At 48.5% G+C, this 19,474-nt stretch overlaps 1 protein-coding gene across 1 annotated transcript in view; it reads left to right on the forward strand.

Moving 5' to 3' along the window:
• The window catches only part of LOC132459121 (fibroblast growth factor receptor 1-A-like), a 25,129-nt gene extending 11,750 nt beyond the window's left edge, over positions 1-13,379 (forward strand). Inside the window, exons 5-14 of the mRNA XM_060053499.1 lie at positions 2,039-2,370; positions 2,858-3,003; positions 3,167-3,288; positions 5,780-5,890; positions 6,766-6,956; positions 7,613-7,735; positions 8,389-8,459; positions 8,839-8,976; positions 12,796-12,901; positions 13,155-13,379. Of these exons, the coding sequence (XP_059909482.1) occupies positions 2,039-2,370; positions 2,858-3,003; positions 3,167-3,288; positions 5,780-5,890; positions 6,766-6,956; positions 7,613-7,735; positions 8,389-8,459; positions 8,839-8,976; positions 12,796-12,901; positions 13,155-13,358 (1,544 nt within the window). The 3' untranslated portion in view covers positions 13,359-13,379. The remainder of the gene's footprint in view (positions 1-2,038; positions 2,371-2,857; positions 3,004-3,166; positions 3,289-5,779; positions 5,891-6,765; positions 6,957-7,612; positions 7,736-8,388; positions 8,460-8,838; positions 8,977-12,795; positions 12,902-13,154) is intronic.
• The last annotated feature ends 6,095 nt before the right edge of the window (positions 13,380-19,474 follow it).

The following is a 19,474-nucleotide window of genomic DNA, read 5'->3' on the forward strand; positions in this document are numbered from 1 at the left end:
GGGCGGTTCTGCTGTGAATTTTATTCAAAACGGTGTCTCCCATTCTGCCCTTTTAATTGGTGTTTACATTGGATTTCATTCAGGGTTATTTTTAACGATAACAGCCTTTGACAAGCCCCGCAAATGACAGATCTCTGATGTCATTTCCTGCTGTGCACACAGCGGTCGGCTCTGATAATTGGCCCGCTGCGGTGTCTCTGAGCTGCCAGCGGGCATTTGTCCAATTATCAAGCGGCTTGTCACTCAGGGGCTGTTCACACAAGCGTGGCCGCTTGTGTTGCCGTGTTACTTTGGGGTGTAGTGGTGGGCGGGAAGAGAGAATCCTCGGTGTGACCCCTTGGCCCTCGCTGCAGTTTGAATAAAGAAAAATCCATCTAAACATTGGTTACAAGTTGTAGCGTTGGCTTGTGAGGCATGGACTGCTTGGTCTGCATAGAAAATAGCAAACAAATATTAAGACTCTTTATTCCTTTACCTAGCTTTTCTTTTGGGCAATATATAATATATAATTTATATTTGTTATAACTAGTTAATATGTTTTAAATAACGTAATTAATACAGGATGACAATCACATGTTTATTTAAAGGTGTACAGAATTAAGTGGCATCTCTAGAGGAATGGACCTGGCAGAAATGTACTGTAATATTCAAAGGTATTTTAAGGGATAAATCCCACTGACTGTTACCTTAGGATGAACCTATAATATCTACCTACTGTAAAGAGGGTCCTCTTTGACAGAGCCGCCATGTTGCACCACCGTGTTTCAGTAGAGAAGACGCGCTTCAGTCTTTTATATAATCGCTATTTTCCTTGATAGCTATGAACTATGACCCTTTGAGGGGGTATTCAGTTTGTTTCGGTCTTCAACCTCAGTCTAGATGCCACTGAATCATACTTCACCTTTTAAAGATTCTGTTTTAAATACAGTGAGCTACTTATTTTGTTGCAACCAACATGAAGTTGCAACAAAATGTAAATAGTATAATTTACTTTTCCTTTTACCTTGTATTCATATATATATATATATATATATATATATATATATATATATATATAAGTATTTATTTATATAAAACAACATTTCTGAAGACAACCTTACCAAGGGGCACACCCGATTCTTTCTATACTAAAAACTGCTACACCTTGAGGATAATGCAAATAAATGTTGGTGATTTCACCTAATGGGAGGAAAAAAACATTCTGGATTTGATTCTTAAACTGATTTCAAAAAAAATATTCTTATTTTAATTTATTCCAAATAAAATATATACAATATGGATCTTCTGACAAGCATTGTAGTCAAGATGACGCAAACACACTATTTTTAAGAAACAAAATATATTTTTATTTTTTTATTATGTTAAAGGGTTTCAGAATGGGACATTTGTTAGGCAAATAGTCTGAGCTGTAGTAGTATAGCTTGCTATGTAAGAGAATAGTTGATACTATTCATTTAGTTATATTATTATGTTTGTGTGGATGTTGTTGGGTGTGTACCTCCGACACAGAACACCAGAGCCATTGCACATCTTTGGATGATTTATTGTTTGTGTTACCGTTGGTGACAGTCTGTCGAGCTTTCAGCTGACCTCTGATTCACATCGCTGGCGTTCAGCACAGAGAACGCTTCTTCTGTCCCCCGTACCGCGTGTGTCTATGGCTCTGGTCTTCTTGGTGTGTGTGTGTGATCTTAGTGTGTGTGTGGTCTTCTTAGTGTGTGTGTGTGTGTGTGTGTGTGTGTGTGTGTGTGTGTGTGTGTGTGGTTTTCTTGGCGTGTGTTATAGTGTGTGTGGTTTTCTTGGAGTGTGTTATAGTGTGTGTGGTTTTCTTGGCGTGTTATAGTGTGTGTGGTTTTCTTGGCGTGTTATAGTGTGTGTGGTTTTCTTAGCGCGTTTTATAGTGAGTGTGTGGTTTCTTAGCGCGTGTTATAGTGAGTGTGTGTGGTTTTCTTAGCGCGTGTTATAGTGAGTGTGTGTGGATTTCTTAGCGCGCGTTATAGTGAGTGTGTGTGGTTTTCTTAGCGCGCGTTATAGTGAGTGTGTGTGGTTCACTTAGCGCGTGTTCTCGTGTGTGTGGTTTTATTGCGAAGGCATTTCATAGCTGTCTGCAATGTTGACCCCTTGTCCCCCACTGACCCCTGCCTCTTCCCCTCCCCCCCCCGCCTGGCCCCCCCCACAGCGGTCCCCCACTACCCCCCCGCCAGCCACACCTACCTGGAGGTGGTGATCTACTGCGTGGGCTTCTTCATCATCGCCGTGATGGTGGCCACGGTGGTGCTCTTCAAGATGCGCACCACCTCCAAGAAGAGCGACTTCAGCGGGCAGCTGGCCGTCCACAAGCTGGCTAAGAGCATCCCGCTGCGCAGACAGGTAACAGAAAGTAGATAGGGGGTTTGCAAACCTACTTCCTTCTCACCCCCCTCTTCCTGTCTCCCTCCCTCCCTGTGCATCGTTTCTGAAAACATTTTGGTTTTATGGGGTACGTTTCCATGGGAGTGTACCTGGTAGTCTGCATGGTAGCTGGGTTTGAATGAACCTTTATTCGTAGGGCTTCCCGATTCATTGCGAATCTCTGAGTTGGTTTGTGGCAGGTAGGTCAACCAGGTGGGTATGTACATTATACATATTAACTCGTCATTGCTCAAATGTTTTGCCAGTTTAACACCCTCATCTCGTAAGCAGACTTCTTGTATCTTTCACATTTGAAACCTTTCTAAGACTAAAGACATGATTCTAGAGTACCCGCCCCCTTCACCCCCATATGCCTCTCCCTCTTCTGCCTGTCACTCTGATAAGCCCCTCCCCTTGCGGTGCGGCCTCCCCGAACAGGAAGTAATGTGCGTGTACCTTCCTGCAGGTGTCTGTGGACTCCAGCTCCTCCATCCACTCTGGGGTCATGCTGGTGCGGCCCTCCCGCCTCTCCTCCAGCGGCTCCCCCATGCTGTCGGGGGTCTCGGAGTACGAGCTGCCCCAGGACCCCCGCTGGGAACTGTCCCGCGAAAGGTGCGTACCGGCGGGAGGTGGCGGGGCTTCACTACACCTGAGGAAGCCGCTGCAGATCCATTCTGATTGGATAGGAACAAGATTGTGATCCAAGGGTCATTCCTGCAGTCCCTCGTAACCCCCCCGTCCCCTCCCTTCTTCCCCCTCTGTCTGCCCCATACAGGCTGGTGATGGGCAAGCGTCTGGGGGAGGGCTGCTTCGGCCAGGTGGTGATGGGAGAGGCCCTGGGCCTGGACAAGGAGAAGCCCAACCGCGTCACCAAGGTGGCCGTCAAGATGCTGAAGTGTAAGTGATGAGCTGCGGCTACTTGTGTTCACTAGCGGAGATGGATGAGCTGTTTGGTATTGAAAATAACAATTTGGTGTTACATTAGGTGCAAAATATTCTGGTGTTCTTTGCAGGCTGTTTTTCTATGTCTGCTATAACTGGATATCGTGTGTCTTGTTTTTTTATCTAATGTAAGCCATGTAAAAAGTATCCTCTTCTGTCGCACTGTTTGATGGATGAAGCTGAGTGGAATGAGGGTTTGTAAAGTACTCAGTTTAAGGGTCTTGGTGACGACTCAAGGGATTCAGCAGTGATCAAAATCAATCCTCACACATAAATGGGTCAAATAACGAGGATATTCCAAAAACAATGACTCTCAGTTGGGAGTCCCCAGATGTGGCAGTGGTGCCCTAGGAGGGGCCTGCTGGTGTCTGAGAGCGCTTGACATTTAATACGAGGGGAACGGCGTTCCTGAGCTCCCCCACACGGGGAGGGATTTTTTATGAGGCCGCTGCCTTTTGAGTGGCTGCTGCTGGGGGGTCGGGTTTCAGCAGCGCCACCTGAGCAGATCGGGAGGAGGTCTCCTGGAGAGACGTAGCCGGGTCATACACGCTGGCTTCATCCCATTTAAGAAGCCCTCTTCTCTGCTTGGGGACTTAGGTTCTGGGGTTTGAATGTTTATCTGATTGTAAGTGATGGACACCAGGATCATAAAACGTAGTATATTGTAGCAAAGTCAATTACTACACGCGGCCTAGGTGTCTGCCACACTCCACCTAGGTGACTTTCTGGGCTCCTCAAAACATGGGCCACAGGGGGATGGAGTTAAATCTGGTTTATTGCAATGGTGTGGACATGAACATGGCAAGAGTGCTCCACTGCCATCCAGGAGATCTGCTTGAGTGTGTGTTGTGATGGCTGGTTTAAACTGTGCACACTGATTACTGTGTGCAGGTGTGCAGCCTCACCCAGCCCCAGAGTCAAATCAGACGAAGGGAAAACGCAGATATTTCCACGCGGTTTGGCCCCTCATTTACACGAAAACGCCGTTTTTGTCACAGAAAACGATCATTTCTAAAAACTCGGCCAAAGTGGAGATTTCTGAAAACGCCGGTTATGTGTTGTCGTGTCAACGGGGAGAAACGGGGTTTTAGGTTCTGAAGCGTCACATATTATGTTCCAGGAAATGCTTAACGTCATATGAGCGCCCTATGTTTACAGTTTGTTTGTTACAGGAAGACGCTCGTGTTATTCGTTGTTGTTGATTCTGAGGATTCTGATTGGCTTGCATGGCCTTATCCTTCTCCCTACTAGAGTTTAGATTCTCTGCCCGAGCCCGGGCCTGTGATCGACGATTTTTTTATTAATTGTTATCATTGGTTTATTGGCCTAATCTGAGGAGAAATCTAGGCCATAAACAGAAATATTATAGGCCTTTATTACACGGGTCTTCTCAATGCCGTGGAACGCTCCGTTCACTTGCATGGGTAGTAGTACGGTGACTTGTCAAGCCCAGCGTCTTCCGTTGCTAAGCGACGTCACCGTCTTTGCGGACAAATTATTTCTCTGCTGATCAACACTAAGAATGCTGGTAACGAATAAATTGTAAAAAGACACACCATGTGAAGTTATTTTTTCGTTTTGGCAAGTAGCCGTGTAAGCGGGATAATGTATAGAACGTCGCCGGTCATTGTCGAAAATAAGCCCCTCGGTGCGTCGGTCGGTGTACTGTTCGCCCTGTCGGGGCTTATTTTCCCGATAATGACCGGCGTTCTATACATTATACCTTACATATATATTTAGCAGAGTAGGCCTAGTAACAAATGTGTACAAAGTTACATATGTATAAAAAAAAAAAAGTCGGGTTGAAATCGTGCTCGGGCTCATAATTACGGTTAATGTGTCGGGCCGGGCTCGGACAGAACGTGCACGGGCTCGGGCCGGGTCGGGCTTGATTTTCTGGGCCGGATCTAAGCTCTACTACACTGCCGCCCATACGTTTGGCATAGTTATAATGGCGCTCGACGGCGTATTTATGCGTATGTAAGCGACAACTTTTTTGAAAACGATGCTGTGTGCACAATGTTATTTTTGAAAACGGAGGGGGGGGGGGATATTCGTTTCTATAATAAATACCCTGCTACGTATAAACGTGGCCTCAGCCAGGTGAGGCTGGTTGAACCAGCCATCATCCAAACACACTCCCAAGTATGTTAATACTTATCTCAAAATTAGCTAAGCCTTGGAAAGTCTGTGCAGTGCTGAATGCTGCCCCCCCTCCCTTTGGTTTTTTTATCGGTAGTCAAAAAAATCCTTAAAGTCCTCAACTCCCTCACTTCATCGTTGTTTGGTCTAGCAGCCAGGTGGGTAATACACTCCTCCCTTGAAATCCGCTTGAAGGAAGTCAATAGACTTAAGTTGTGTTCCCAAACCCTGACGACTCTTGATACCGTGTGGGTCTGTGTTGTCCATCAGCTAAAGTTCTGCACTTCTCCTCCCCTCTGTGCAGCGGACGCCACCGAGAAGGACCTGTCGGACCTCATCTCGGAGATGGAGATGATGAAGATCATCGGCAAGCACAAGAACATCATCAACCTGCTGGGAGCCTGCACTCAGGACGGTGAGTGATAAGCTAGGGACGGAGAGACCCACTCGCGCGTTTACCCCCGTGTGTGCGTGACCTTTGGAAACTCCGCTCCTGAAAAGGACAGCGGAGAAGGAGCTGGCGTCGGGCCTTTGTGCACATGGCACGTTCGCAAAGCCAGCTCCTGATTCCCAGCACTTGTACTAAACACATGTTTAGACCATGAGCCTTCTGGCAGCCAGCATCTAAGCTCTGGGGTTTGATGATGAACACAGCTGCTTCCAGGGCTCCCATATCTCTGAAATCATCCCTGACAAGGCCTGGCACTGTTCTCCAGCCCCGGGCTGCCGGGGGGCGGGGGCGACTGACCTCCAGTGAACCTCCCGTCCACCCGGCACTATTGACCACATTCCTCCAGGCCTTATCTGCTGTCTGCATTGAAACGTCTTATCTAGAGTAAACAGCCCTGTGGCTTCGGTCACGCTTTTCACTGCAGAGTATCAATGAGCAGGGCTGTGAAGGTTTGTGTTTGGGATCCTGCAGTCGTGCGGTGTCACCGTGCGCTACGGAGCAGCGCGCTCTGACTTAGTGTTCCCTTGCTGCGTTCTGACGGCAGCAAGGCCGTCCCAACTCGCATTCAGATGGAGGCCTTCAGCAGATGTTCTGTCCAGGGAGTTACCTGAAGAGATGGACCGCAGGATCTGAAATCATAAAATAACCGTAACCTATCCCAGCGGGATGGATATTCTACACACTTACCTTTTATATCTAATTATAAAAGTATATAAAGTATCCATCTGAAGTCAGCGAATAAATAAACAAATGCAGGGGCACGATTGGGTTCCACGAGAGGAAGTGATCATCAGTGTGTAGATCGACTCCCCTGCCCTCACGGACCCCCCTGTCCACAGGCCCGCTCTACGTGATCGTTGAGTTTGCGTCGAAGGGGAACCTCAGGGAGTACCTGAGGGCCCGGCGGCCCCCCGGCATGGAGTACTGCTACAACCCGGACCAGGTGCCCGTGGAGAACATGTCCATCAAGGACCTGGTCTCCTGCGCCTACCAGGTGGCCCGCGGCATGGAGTACCTGTCCTCCAAGAAGGTACCCCCCCCCCCCCCCCCCCCATGTCATGTCCCAACACCTCACCCTAGAATAATACTGTCCCAGTGCATCCCACTATAATAATACTGTCCCAGTGCATCCCACTATAATAATACTGTCCCAGTGCATCCCACTATAATAATACTGTCCCAGTGCATCTATAATAATACTGTCCCAGTTCATCCCACTATAATAATACTGTCCCAGTACATCTATAATAATACTGTCCCAGTGCATCTATAATAATACTGTCCCAGTACATCCCAGTATAATAATACTGTCCCAGTACATCCCACTATAATAATACTGTCCCAGTGCATCCCCACTATAATAATACTGTCCCAGTGCATCCCCACTATAATAATACTGTCCCAGTGCATCCCACTATAATAATACTGTCCCAGTACATCTATAATAATCCTGTACCAGTACCTCCCCACTATAATAATACTGTCTCAGTACATCTATAATAATACTGTCCCAGTACATCTATAATAATACTGTCTCAGTACATCTATAATAATACTGTCTCAGTACATCTATAATAATACTGTCTCAGTACATCTATAATAATGCTGTCCCAATACGTCCCACTAGTGACATCCCACTATTGATTCACGCCATTAAAGATTGTGTGTGTGTTTGTGTGTGCGCAGTGTATCCACAGGGATCTGGCTGCTCGTAACGTCTTGGTAACCGACGACAACGTGATGAAGATCGCAGACTTTGGCCTGGCCCGCGACATCCACCACATCGACTACTACAAGAAGACCACCAACGTGAGCTGACCCCTCTCTGACCCCCCCCTACTGACCAAGTGATCAGCAAGGGCTCCACACGGGAGTCCCAGGGACCTTCTCGGTCCCCGGGACAGGCTGTAACACTACTCTTGTATCAGCCCATCTGATCCTGTCCACTGTTGGTGTGCGATCGGATGTCAAATGTTCGGTGTTTCCTCCAATTCATCCCGACCATGAAGGTCTGAAATATACTTGACGACATGGTTGACCCAAGTCTTCACATCAAGTCAGGCTACAAAGAGAAATAGATGAGTGGAAATGTACAGCTTGACGTAGATCAAAGAGCTTGCTTAACTACAGCGCCATAAGTCAATTTAAGTTCGGTTCCTTAAAAGTACGAATGGGATATGAAGCTAGAATCCCTAAAAATGATCTCTGTTCCACAAATGTACTTTTTGTGAGGTATTGGTTTAACGCCCCAAAGAATCCTTAGGGTCTCCATGGTTTGTGGGAAGCTCCACATCTTCACCGTCCTTTAGTAGGCCTGCTGTCCGAAGCTGCTCATACTGCTGGTCCCTAGAAGCTACAAAACCCTTCTGTAAAACTCTGAGGATATGGGGGGAAGCTCCCGTGCAGAAGTTTTGGGCCGTGCTGGTCCACAATCTTCTGACGTGTCGTTGTTTATACCCCAGGGCCGCCTGCCAGTCAAGTGGATGGCACCTGAAGCCCTGTTCGACCGCATCTACACCCACCAGAGTGATGTGTGAGTCTCCAGCACCGTAACACACTCACAGTAACACACTAAACGTAACACACTGACGTTAACACACTAACCGTCACACACCAACCGTCACACTCTCACACAACCACACTGACAGTCACACACTCACAGTAACACACTAACAGTAACACACTACTCGTAATGAGTATAATACAATGTATTTTGCACTTTTCCAAAAATAACTTGCATCACAAAGTTGGGGGTCCAGTAACAGAGACTTAAAATTCACTATTGTTGAAGTACAACAGAGAAATCCCACCCATATCCCCGCCTAGCATGAGGAGCTCTGCCTGTGGTGTGAGTCCAGACCCTGGTCAACTCCACTGTGTCTCTGTTTGACCTCTGACCGTCTGCTGGGCAGCTGGTCGTTTGGCGTGCTGCTGTGGGAGATCTTCACCCTGGGGGGCTCCCCCTACCCTGGGGTACCCGTGGAGGAGCTCTTCAAGCTGCTGAAGGATGGGCACCGCATGGACAAGCCCTCCACCTGCACGCACCAACTGTAAGGCCGCGCTACGCCACCTACACCACCTCACACTACCTCACACCACCTCACACCACCTTCACTACCTCACACCACCTCACACCACCTACACCACCTACACCACCTCACACCACCTCACACCACCTCACACCACCTCACACCACCTCACACCACCTCACACCACCTCACACTACCTCACACCACCTACACCACCTTACACCACCTCACAACACCTCAAACCACCTACACCACCTACACCACCTACACCACCTACACCACCTCACACCACCTACACCACCTCACACCACCTACACCACCTCACACCACCTACACCACCTCACACCACCTACACCACCTCACACCACCTACACCACCTCACACCACCTACACCACCTACACCACCTCACACCACCTACACCACCTTCACTACCTCACACCACCTACACCACCTCACACCACCTCACACCACCTCACACCACCTCACACCACCTACACCACCTACACCACCTCACACCACCTCACACCACCTACACCACCTTCACTACCTCACACCACCTACACCACCTCACACCACCTCACACCACCTTACACCACCTCACAACACCTCAAACCACCTACACCACCTACACCACCTCACACCACCTCACACCACCTACACCACCTCACACCACCTACACTACCTCACACCACCTACACCACCTCACACCACCTCACACCACCTACACCACCTACACCACCTACACCACCTCACACCACCTACACCACCTCACACCACCTACACCACCTCACACCACCTCACACCACCTACACCACCTCACACCACCTCACACCACCTACACCACCTCACACCACCTACACCACCTCACAACACCTCACACTACCTCACACCACCTCACACCACCTACACCACCTCACACCACCTCACACCACCTACACCACCTCACACCACCTCACACCACCTTCACTACCTCACACCACCTACACCACCTCACACCACCTACACCACCTCACACCACCTCACACCACCTACACCACCTCACACCACCTCACACCACCTTCACTACCTCACACCACCTACACCACCTACACCACCTCACACCACCTCACACCACCTTCACTACCTCACACCACCTACACCACCTCACACCACCTCACACCACCTACACCACCTCACACCACCTCACACCACCTTCACTACCTCACACCACCTACACCACCTCACACCACCTACACCACCTCACACCACCTCACACCACCTTCACTACCTCACACCACCTACACCACCTCACACCACCTTCACTACCTCACACCACCTACACCACCTACACCACCTCACACCACCTCACACCACCTTCACTACCTCACACCACCTACACCACCTCACACCACCACATTGGGATGAGAGGCTCTTGCATTTACATTCAAGGCATTTAGCAGACGCATTTGTCAGAAGAAAGAGAAACAACATACCGCTGTTGGTACAGTACGGATGTTCATAGAACCAAGTGCCAAGTACTTACAATCGCTAGGTTAACCCCTTCCCCGTACACAACAAAGATAGCTAGGATAAAATGCTACACAATGCTATGTACCAGGGGCGTTGCTAGACCAAGAGCTTTAATGGGGCACAGGCCCCCAACTCCCAATACAATGTGCGCACAATATGAAATAGACGGCTACAGAAGGGTATGTACGAGCTTCAAAATCGTCACTGTCATACGGTAGGCTATTATTGAGGCACTGGTAAAGGTAAAGAATCAAAGATGATTTACAAACAATAAGATTGCAACAAATTAAGATAAGAAAGACTCTGATTATTAGCTACCTCAACCTCAATCCAGATTTAAAATAAGTATTTCAGGAAAATAAAGTAACTAGCAAACAAAAAAAAAAATTCTCTTCATGACCTACACCTCTTTATGACCTTCACCTTTTTATCTAAAGCAGTATTATGCAGGATGCTCCCTTTTAAGGAAAGTTGGGCCTTACGCTAACAAACTCTAACAAGATGGTAAAATCTAAAATGCACATGTATACTTATTTACAAGCTGTGTGGAAACAGCATAAATTTGGCAGAACGACATGGACTAGAAATATATCTCTCCTAGGTCACAGATATCCTCCTCTATATTCTGAATAGTTTTACGTCTAGCCCCCATCATGTCCTCATCCGATTCTTGCCTGCCTCTCCTCCTCCTCCTCGCCCCTCAATTAGTGTAGCAGCCACTAGCCAGCAACATCCACATAGTTATAATCACTGCATGCATTTCATAGGCTTTCCTACTTAACAGGGAAGCTTACCGTTTTCCGTATAGAGAAAACTAAATAGGCAAAATTGATATGGCAAAATTGATAAATACAGTACCACCACCGTCAGATAGGCGATTACAGGTTGTTTTTTTTATATGATAAAACGATTGAACTTACTGTAGGGTCCTATAGTCATCCTGGCAATACTGCAGTTCTTTGTAGCTTAAATACTAAGCCTTCATACTGACTTTTAGTGACTTTTAATATAGCCCAATCTGAATTTGTAGATTATAGGCTACATTTTCAAATGCAGCAAACTTATTTAAGTTTGCCATTAAACCATTGAAATCACAGCACATCAAACTAGCAATTGTTGGCTATTACCAGCATAAATATCAATGTTAACGTTAATGTGGGCAATTATCATACCTCCCTCGTCCTTCCCATCTCTCCCTCTGCCTCTGTTCATGAAGAATTTCCTGATGTCCATCTGAATCGTTTTTCAGAAGGCTAATGTTTCGTTTACAGGACAGCTTCACAAAACGTGTGTGCGTGCACGCATGGTGTGTGTGTGTGTGTGTGTGTGTGTGTGTGTGTGTGTGTGTGTGTGTGTGTGTGTGTGTGTGTGTGTGTGTGTGTGTGTGTGTGTGTGTGTGTGTGTGTGTGTGTGTGTGTGTGTGTGTGTGTGAGAGAGCAGGCTGTAAAACGATCTAGCTGCTAAATCAAGACTACAGACGCTCAGTATTGAAAAACGGATGCAAATTATGTGGGCAACATTCTCTAACAGCAATCAAGTTGTCATTGATTGTGTCAAACAAGTTCTGAATTTGTTGTAACGTTAAAACAGGGGATGACTTACTTTGTGCTGATGTTTCCAGCTACCGTGGTTTCCACTGTTTACAACGTAACATTAAGAAGAATCACGTGAACGATTCCAGAATTTTTCATGGGATGTTGCGTTAAATCTTACCTAGATACAGTAGTGCTATTTTCTGATTGGCTATTATGTATCCCTTTTTTTTATTGGCTGGTAAGTGGCAGGCTCGACTCAGGACTCCCGAGGCAGCAGGAGATGGGCTTGATGAATCCTGCCGGTTCCTAACCCATTAATTTAATAATGGTCACTGGAATTTTACTGGGCACGTGTCCCAGTAAAATGGGCTGACATCGCCTCTGCTATGTACTATTTTTAAGTCCAAAGACAGTGTGTAAGAGGGGGTTTGTGGCGGTAAGGGGGAAGCTATGCAGAGTCTAGGTGAACTCTGAACCAGTGTGCCTTGAGTCTCTTGCGGAAGCTGGTGAGTGACTCAGCGGTCATGACACCGGCTGGGAGCTCAGTGCTGTTAGATTCTTAATCCCTGACACAAGCTCACATCCTGACTCAGCAGCCATCATCTCTGACACTCAGATGTAGTATTTGACACAGTAAGTTGGCACATTGACGCACGCCCATGAGATCATTGAGGCTGGTGTGGGAACGGCTAGTGCGATCTTGGCTCGTTTCGATTGTGAAACTTCCTGCTCTAAATGTTTCTCATCCTGCCTCCACCCCCCACCTCCGCCCCCTCCCATACCTCCCACCTGCAGGGACATGATGATGAGGGACTGCTGGAACGCCGTACCCTCTCACAGACCCACCTTCAAGCAGCTGGTGGAGGACCTGGACCGCTGCCTGGCCATGACCTCCAACCAGGTCGGTCCTGCTGCCCCTGCTGCCTCTTCCTGTCTCATCAGTTCTCTATGCAGTCTTTTTGATTCTCTACTCATGAATTCTCCCCATCTAGACACCCTTTAAAAAAGCGTGTTGAGATGTGAAGCATTCATTGGTCTATCCATGTTCGCGTTCCACTTTGTTGCTCTCCTTAAAACCGTCCGAGGGGAACGCAGAGCGAGGCTAAACCTGTGACCGTCTTCTCCCCCTCTCTTTCTTGCCGCCTTCCCTCCAGGAGTACCTGGAGCTGTCGGTGGGCGTGGACCAGTACTCCCCCAACTACCCGGACACGCGGAGCTCCACCTGCTACCCGGACACGCGCAGCTCCACCTGCTCCTCTGGCGAGGACTCTGTCTTCTCCCACGACGCAGGCGTCGAGGAGCCCTGCCTGCCCAAGTTCCCGCCACACCCCAACGGCGCCGCCGTCAAGAAGCGCTAATGCTAACACTAGCATTAGCACTAGCGTGTGTCGGCATGGCGCTGACACATGCCACCTCCCACCCAGCCCCCTCCCCCCCACACCGCTACCCCCACATGAGTCCTTCCTGTCCTGCGACGGCCACAGAAGAGGCGCGGGCTGGGTGGGGAGGGGGGGGGGGACCACGGACCCAAGGGCCTAGGGGGGGTCGATGCCGGAACTCTGGTGCTTCTTTGACTCGGATGCATGACTCCCACTACCTGGCTCCCCCCACACAGACTGAGGTGGGCTGGCTACGATGTCAATTAGGGGGGGGGCACCGTGCTACTCGGTGGGCCAGCGCTGGAACATACATTTTTCTACAGAGTGCTGCTCTGCCCCCCCCCACTGGTCAGGAGAACCATAGGACTGACGATGGTGAAGGTGGTGCGAGTTGTGTTGCAGCTTATTGTTTGGTGTTACATTGCTGGTGAACTGCAGAGACTGTACTATTAGCAAGGGGACGGGACTACCTTACACACAGAGGTCCATGTTTCATTCAAATGTAACTTCTTGTAAATACAGGTAGAAAATTATAAATATGAATATATATTTACACTGTACTCTTATTTTTTAATATCATAATTGATTGCTTTTTTTTTTTTGTACAAGGATGCTTCAGTCTGATCCGTAAACAAAACGAAGCCCTTAGGGAAATAATCTGAAAATAATGAAATAATTGTACCATATTGTGGAAATGTTGGCCAGTTTTTGTTTTGTTCTCTTCCTCCCGGCTTTTTTTTTTGCGTTACATCGCTGCGTCCGTGAGTACGTTGACCAGCAGCTGTTTTGTTTCCATGGACTTGTATTTTTTATTACCTCTACAACACAACAAAGCTTTGTGTTTTAGTGTCCTTCAAAAAGTCGTGTGTGTGTGTGTGTGTGTGTGTGTGTGTGTGTGTGTGTGTGTGTGTGTGTGTGTGTGTGTGTGTGTGTGTGTGTGTGTGTGTGTGTGTGTGTGTGTGTGTGTGTGTGTGTGTGTGTGTGTGTGTGATGATATCTTGTATTTCTTGTCTTATTCCCAGAGCGGTGGTTGGTGACCCCGCTTGGTCTCCAGTGTATATACGTGTGGTTGTTGGCCGGTCAAAGGAACGCCACGTCTTTGTTTTATCTTCAGTCAACAACGTGCACTTCCATGTGCATGCCTTCAATGTGATGGACTAAACTTCGTATTATAAATGCTTTGACAGCAGTTACACCGGCTGCCTTTCCAACTTGATGGAGTTGCAAAAAACCTGTAAGTCACCGTTTAAAAAAGGTTTACATTCAAATAAAATGCTATCGAAAATAAAAGAAATTAAAAACCAGCTGCTAAAGCTTCGGGTGATTTGAACTGAGCTTGATAAAGTCTAGTAGGTAAACATCAGCTGACATGTGCTACACGCTGAGGGCCGCCCTGCCACTGCAGTCGTGGAGCAATCTAAACGCAGGTTGCTGGGAACGATTAAATATGATAATGCGGCGCTGGCTTGACGTTGAGCGGCTGGTGGCGCGGGCGCCCAGGCCGGTCGTAAACATGTCGTTTATGGCGGCGTGAGTGGCCCCAGCGCCCGAGGCTTTCATCCCCCAGGCCTCCAGGCCTGCCACGGTCCGGCTGGCCCCATGCCATTGGCTGATGCATCACAGGAGAAGGCTGTAGCCACGCAACGGCCTACCACACAAGAGATACAGGCGCCCCCCCCTCCCAACGCTGTGTTTCATCACCAAGAGACGGACGGACGGAGGGTGGGGGGGCCATGCAGCTCTCGGTCATGTCCAGGTTGAGAGGCCTGCAGGAACCAAGAGAGCATTTCTAGTGTTGTTGATCGTTTAGCTTCTCCATCCAACAACGACCAACAAGTATAATAATGTAAACGAAAGTAATAATAAATGTATTTCCCTAGCAGACTAGATCATTGCTTTGATTTTCCCTGGAAACCTGTTGAATGTGGTGATAAGTGTTTTGTGAGCAGTGTTGAGTGATGAGGAGGGCTATATATATATACGTGTGTGTGTGTGTGTGTATTGAAACACAAATATACACAGGTTGAAGCAGCTTGGCCGTACGACCGATTAATGGCGTGTCCATCCTGGGTGCCATTAGAAGAGGAAGCATTAGCCCTGGACAGATGGCACAGGTACAGACTTTGAAAGAACAAAGGTCGCTGTCTAGAATAGATACAGCACTTTTATAAATGGAGCGCTGCACTTAATGGTAATGCTTAAAAACAGGATGAGGCTCACTTTATTGTGTCTTTGTGTTGGTTAAAGACGCACTGGGTGCGGTCTGGAAGTGGTAGCACCATGTGTGTTATGAGTTCATAACTGCTATTACAAAGTAAAACGTTTGGTATTCATTTTCACGTACAGAATCATTTAAGCTCTCTCGGTCTCCTCGCCTACCAAACTTTCAATGGTTAAGCTGCTGATAGTCTTTGCTTAATAAAGCCAATGGATCTATAGCTTTCAAAGACTTGCCTCCACTAAAACCGAGTTTTTCCTGAGGATAGTCTGACATCACTCAACAGTGAACAGTTTCCTCCAGACTGTTCTTGAAATGGAGGCAGACGTCTCCATTTCTTCTTCTTTTGCAGAAGGATGTTGTAGCTTTTCTGTGTTGTATACAAAGCATGTAGGCTGAACGTGTTCCAAGTATATTTGTTGAACAGAGATATTTTTTAAGGATTCAAGCTTATGTCCCGTTCCTTTAATTTGAAGGAAAGAGACTTAGTCATTTAAATAAGCATAACAACACATTGTTGGTCCGTACCCCTGTTTAATGTCTGATTTAGGTTGCTTTAATAAAGGACGATTTTGGATCTACGTTAAGCTATGCATTTCCACTCATCTATTTCACTTCGTAGCCTGACTTGAAAATGTGAAGACTTGAGCAATTTCAGACCTTCATAGTCCAGATAAATAGGAGGATACACCAAATATTGTTAATCTGATCGGACACACTAACGGGACAGGATCTAAAGGGCTGATACGACCACGCGAGTAGTTTGATTCTCCTTGTTCAAATACTCTCTGGGGGAGAATGATACTTAATAGGCCTACGATGTGATAAGATCAGTGATTTTAGCCTTTTAAAACAAATATATTCACCAAATATTACCAAGATGAACAAACTTGTAAAAGGATCTGACATGAAGTGCGCTGTATGGAAGGTGTTTTTATGATTCCTTTTGCAGATTAATGCATCAATCATTTCTTTCAGAGACCAGTGGGCTGGAGGTGTCGGCCCTGTGTTCTAATAAAGCTGTTTATTAGAACCGCGTTCCTCTGAACCGACGTCACCGAGTCGTGAGTGGTGAGCTGTTGGTGAAGGTCAAAGCATAGCCGGGATAAATTCAGAAGAAATATGTCATAATCCATGAATCAATCTGATGTCCAGTAAAAGTCCACATTCTACTCAAACACAGAATAAGGGTTTTGAGTCTCCTGGCAATGTTCATGTTTAGAATTCCTATTAAAATCCGGAAGCTTCTGAAAAGCAAACCCAAATGGAGTGTGCAATCTGGAGCTAGTTCAAAGCTTGAGCTTCAGTACTTCACCGAGTTGGTGGATAAGCCAGACAGTTGTGATGTCAGTCTCCAAGCTCCCAGTCAGAGAGACTGACAAGACGACCTTCAACCAGATGATGCCACACACGTGGAGGAGACTTAACATTAATCACAGGCCTGCCCGTCCTCATCAGAGAGTGGCTCTGCAGCCAGCCACACTGCTATTGATGAGGAGGGGGGGGTGTGTGTGTGTGTTTGTGTCGTGTGTCTGTGGTGGGCTGTGTGCGTGTGTGTTGTGTTTGTGAATGTGTGTGTGCGTGTGTGTATGCATGCACGGGTGTGCATGCGTGTTGTTTGTTTGTGAGTGTTTTTGCGTTTATGGTTTTCTGGGAAGCGTCCAGAAAAAGCAGGAGAAGGTGACGTCAGTCTGTTTTAGTGTGTAGCCCCTGGCACCTCGCGGGGAACAAGTGGATATTTATGGAGGAGGCGGGGAGGGGGGGGGGGGAGAGGAGGAGAGGATTTAGGGGGCAAACTTTCACAATGAGATAAGGGGTATGAAATGAAAGACTGCAGCAGAGACAGCCATGTTGTACCCCAGGGATGGGCAGCATTTTGGGGGCTACATGGGGGGGGCTTACCCCCCCATGGTTGGGTAAACCAGCCTCTGCATCCTAAATGAGCTGTTCTCCAGCAGGGAGGGGGGTGCTCACTGAGAACCGAGATGATGTGCAGAACACTTCTTAGCATGAGGTTGATCAGTAAACCCATGCCGGCTTTTACAGCCCATTGTTTGCTAACTGTAACCGTGGCGCTCCCAGCCGGCTCACCAGCGGCTTAGCCGGAGAGCTGCTGTTTTGTTTACACGTGCGGCCGCTGAGGTTTAGGGCGTAGTTGGGGCCGTAACAGCAAATTATTCTGCAATAGAACAAAACTATGCATTGCTTTGTGAAGATGCAAATATCTAGTGAGCAGCATTGCTGGCTCAACGCTGGGCGGGAGGAGGGGTGGAGCAGGAGAGACGGCGGCGGAGTCAAACGACGGCGAGCGCCCCGCCTCACGCCGCTGCCCTCTGCTCGTTGACGGGCCCCGTGCTCCGAGCTCCGGCCCCCGGCCCGGTCCAGCGTGTGACAGGGCCCGTAGAGCGTCGGCAGCTCCGGGGGACGGGTGTGACAGAGGGGGTGAGCCCGGGCCACGGCCTGTCACTCACTGCAGCCCTCCCCAGTGTCCCTCGATCCCTTCCTGCCCTCTTCCTGCCTCTCCCCACAGCGCTGCATCGCTTCACACTCAGGAATGCTGCTTTAGCTATTCTGTGGAGAACTGTCTGTCTGTCTGCCTGCCTGTCCGCCTGACTGCCTGCCTGTCTGTCTGCCTGCCTGTGCCTAGTTCTCAACCATTAGCGGATATATACAAAAAAATAAGATTTCTATAGTCGACACGCAAGGGTGTGGTCAGTTAAATGAGATGAGCAAGGGTGTCATTGTTTCGCCCACGGTGAGACAGGTGTGTGTGTGTGTGTGTGTGTGTGTGTGTTAGAGTGTAAGGAGGGTGTGTGTATGTGTTTATGCATGTATGTATGCGTGTGTGTGTGTGTATGTGTGTGTGTTTGCACTGTGAATGAGTTTGTGTGTGTGTGTGTGCATGCGTGTGCGTGCAAATGCGTGTATGGGCTTTTGCGGGTGTCTGTGTGTGTGTGTATCTGTGTGTGTGTACATCCATGTGTGTGTGTGTGTGTGTGTGTGTGTGTGTGTGTGTGTGTGTGTTTGCGCTTTGTTAGTGTGTGTATGTGCGTGTGTATGCGTATGTGTGTGTGTGTCTGTGTGTGCATCTGCTCGACGGTGAGTTTGCGTCCCAAAAGCAGCGAGCCCGGGGGCAGGGCCCCGCCCCTTTCCCACCAGATCGACTTTCTTGGGCCGAGCGGAGAGACGGGGCTCCTCCAGGCAGGAGACACCTAATCCGGCCTGTCAGGGCCTTTATCAAACAGGATCAACGGGCGAGCCAAGCCCGCCCCCCCCCGCGACAGGAGGATACCTGGACACACATTCCTTCAACACATCCCGCTCACAGGGGACAGATTCTCTGTCTGTAATGGCAGCCCGCCCCGCAGAGGGTGTGTGTGTGTGGGGGGGGGGGGGGGTAACAGGGTGTGTGTGTGTGTGTGTGTGTGTGTGTGTGTGTGTGTGTGTGTGTGTGTGTGTGTGTGTGTGTGTGTTTCCGTGTGTGTGTGTGTCTGTGTGGGTGAATATGAATATGTACATTATCATGCCTGAAAACCCAAATGGTGTCATCATGGTGGCTCTGGGAGTCGGCCGTCCTCCTGGCTTTCCTCTGGTTCAGCTCCATGCTGACCATCCGGGGAGACCTGGTCCTGAACCTCTGAGTCCTAAAGGTCTCATCTGCCCCAATGAGCCCACAGATAACTATCAGTGTGCGGTGGGTACTGGGCTGACCTGAGTTGAGTGTGTGGTGGGTACTGGGCTGACCTGTGTTCAGTGTGTGGTGGGTACTGGGCTGACCTGTGGTCAGTGTGTGGTGGGTACTGGGCTGACCTGTGGTCAGTGTGTGGTGGGTACTGGGCTGTGTTCAGTGTGTGGTGGGTACTGGGCTGACCTGTGG

This window comes from Gadus macrocephalus, chromosome 6 (assembly GCF_031168955.1).
Source record: "Gadus macrocephalus chromosome 6, ASM3116895v1".
In the NCBI taxonomy this organism is placed as follows: Eukaryota; Metazoa; Chordata; class Actinopteri; order Gadiformes; family Gadidae; genus Gadus; species Gadus macrocephalus.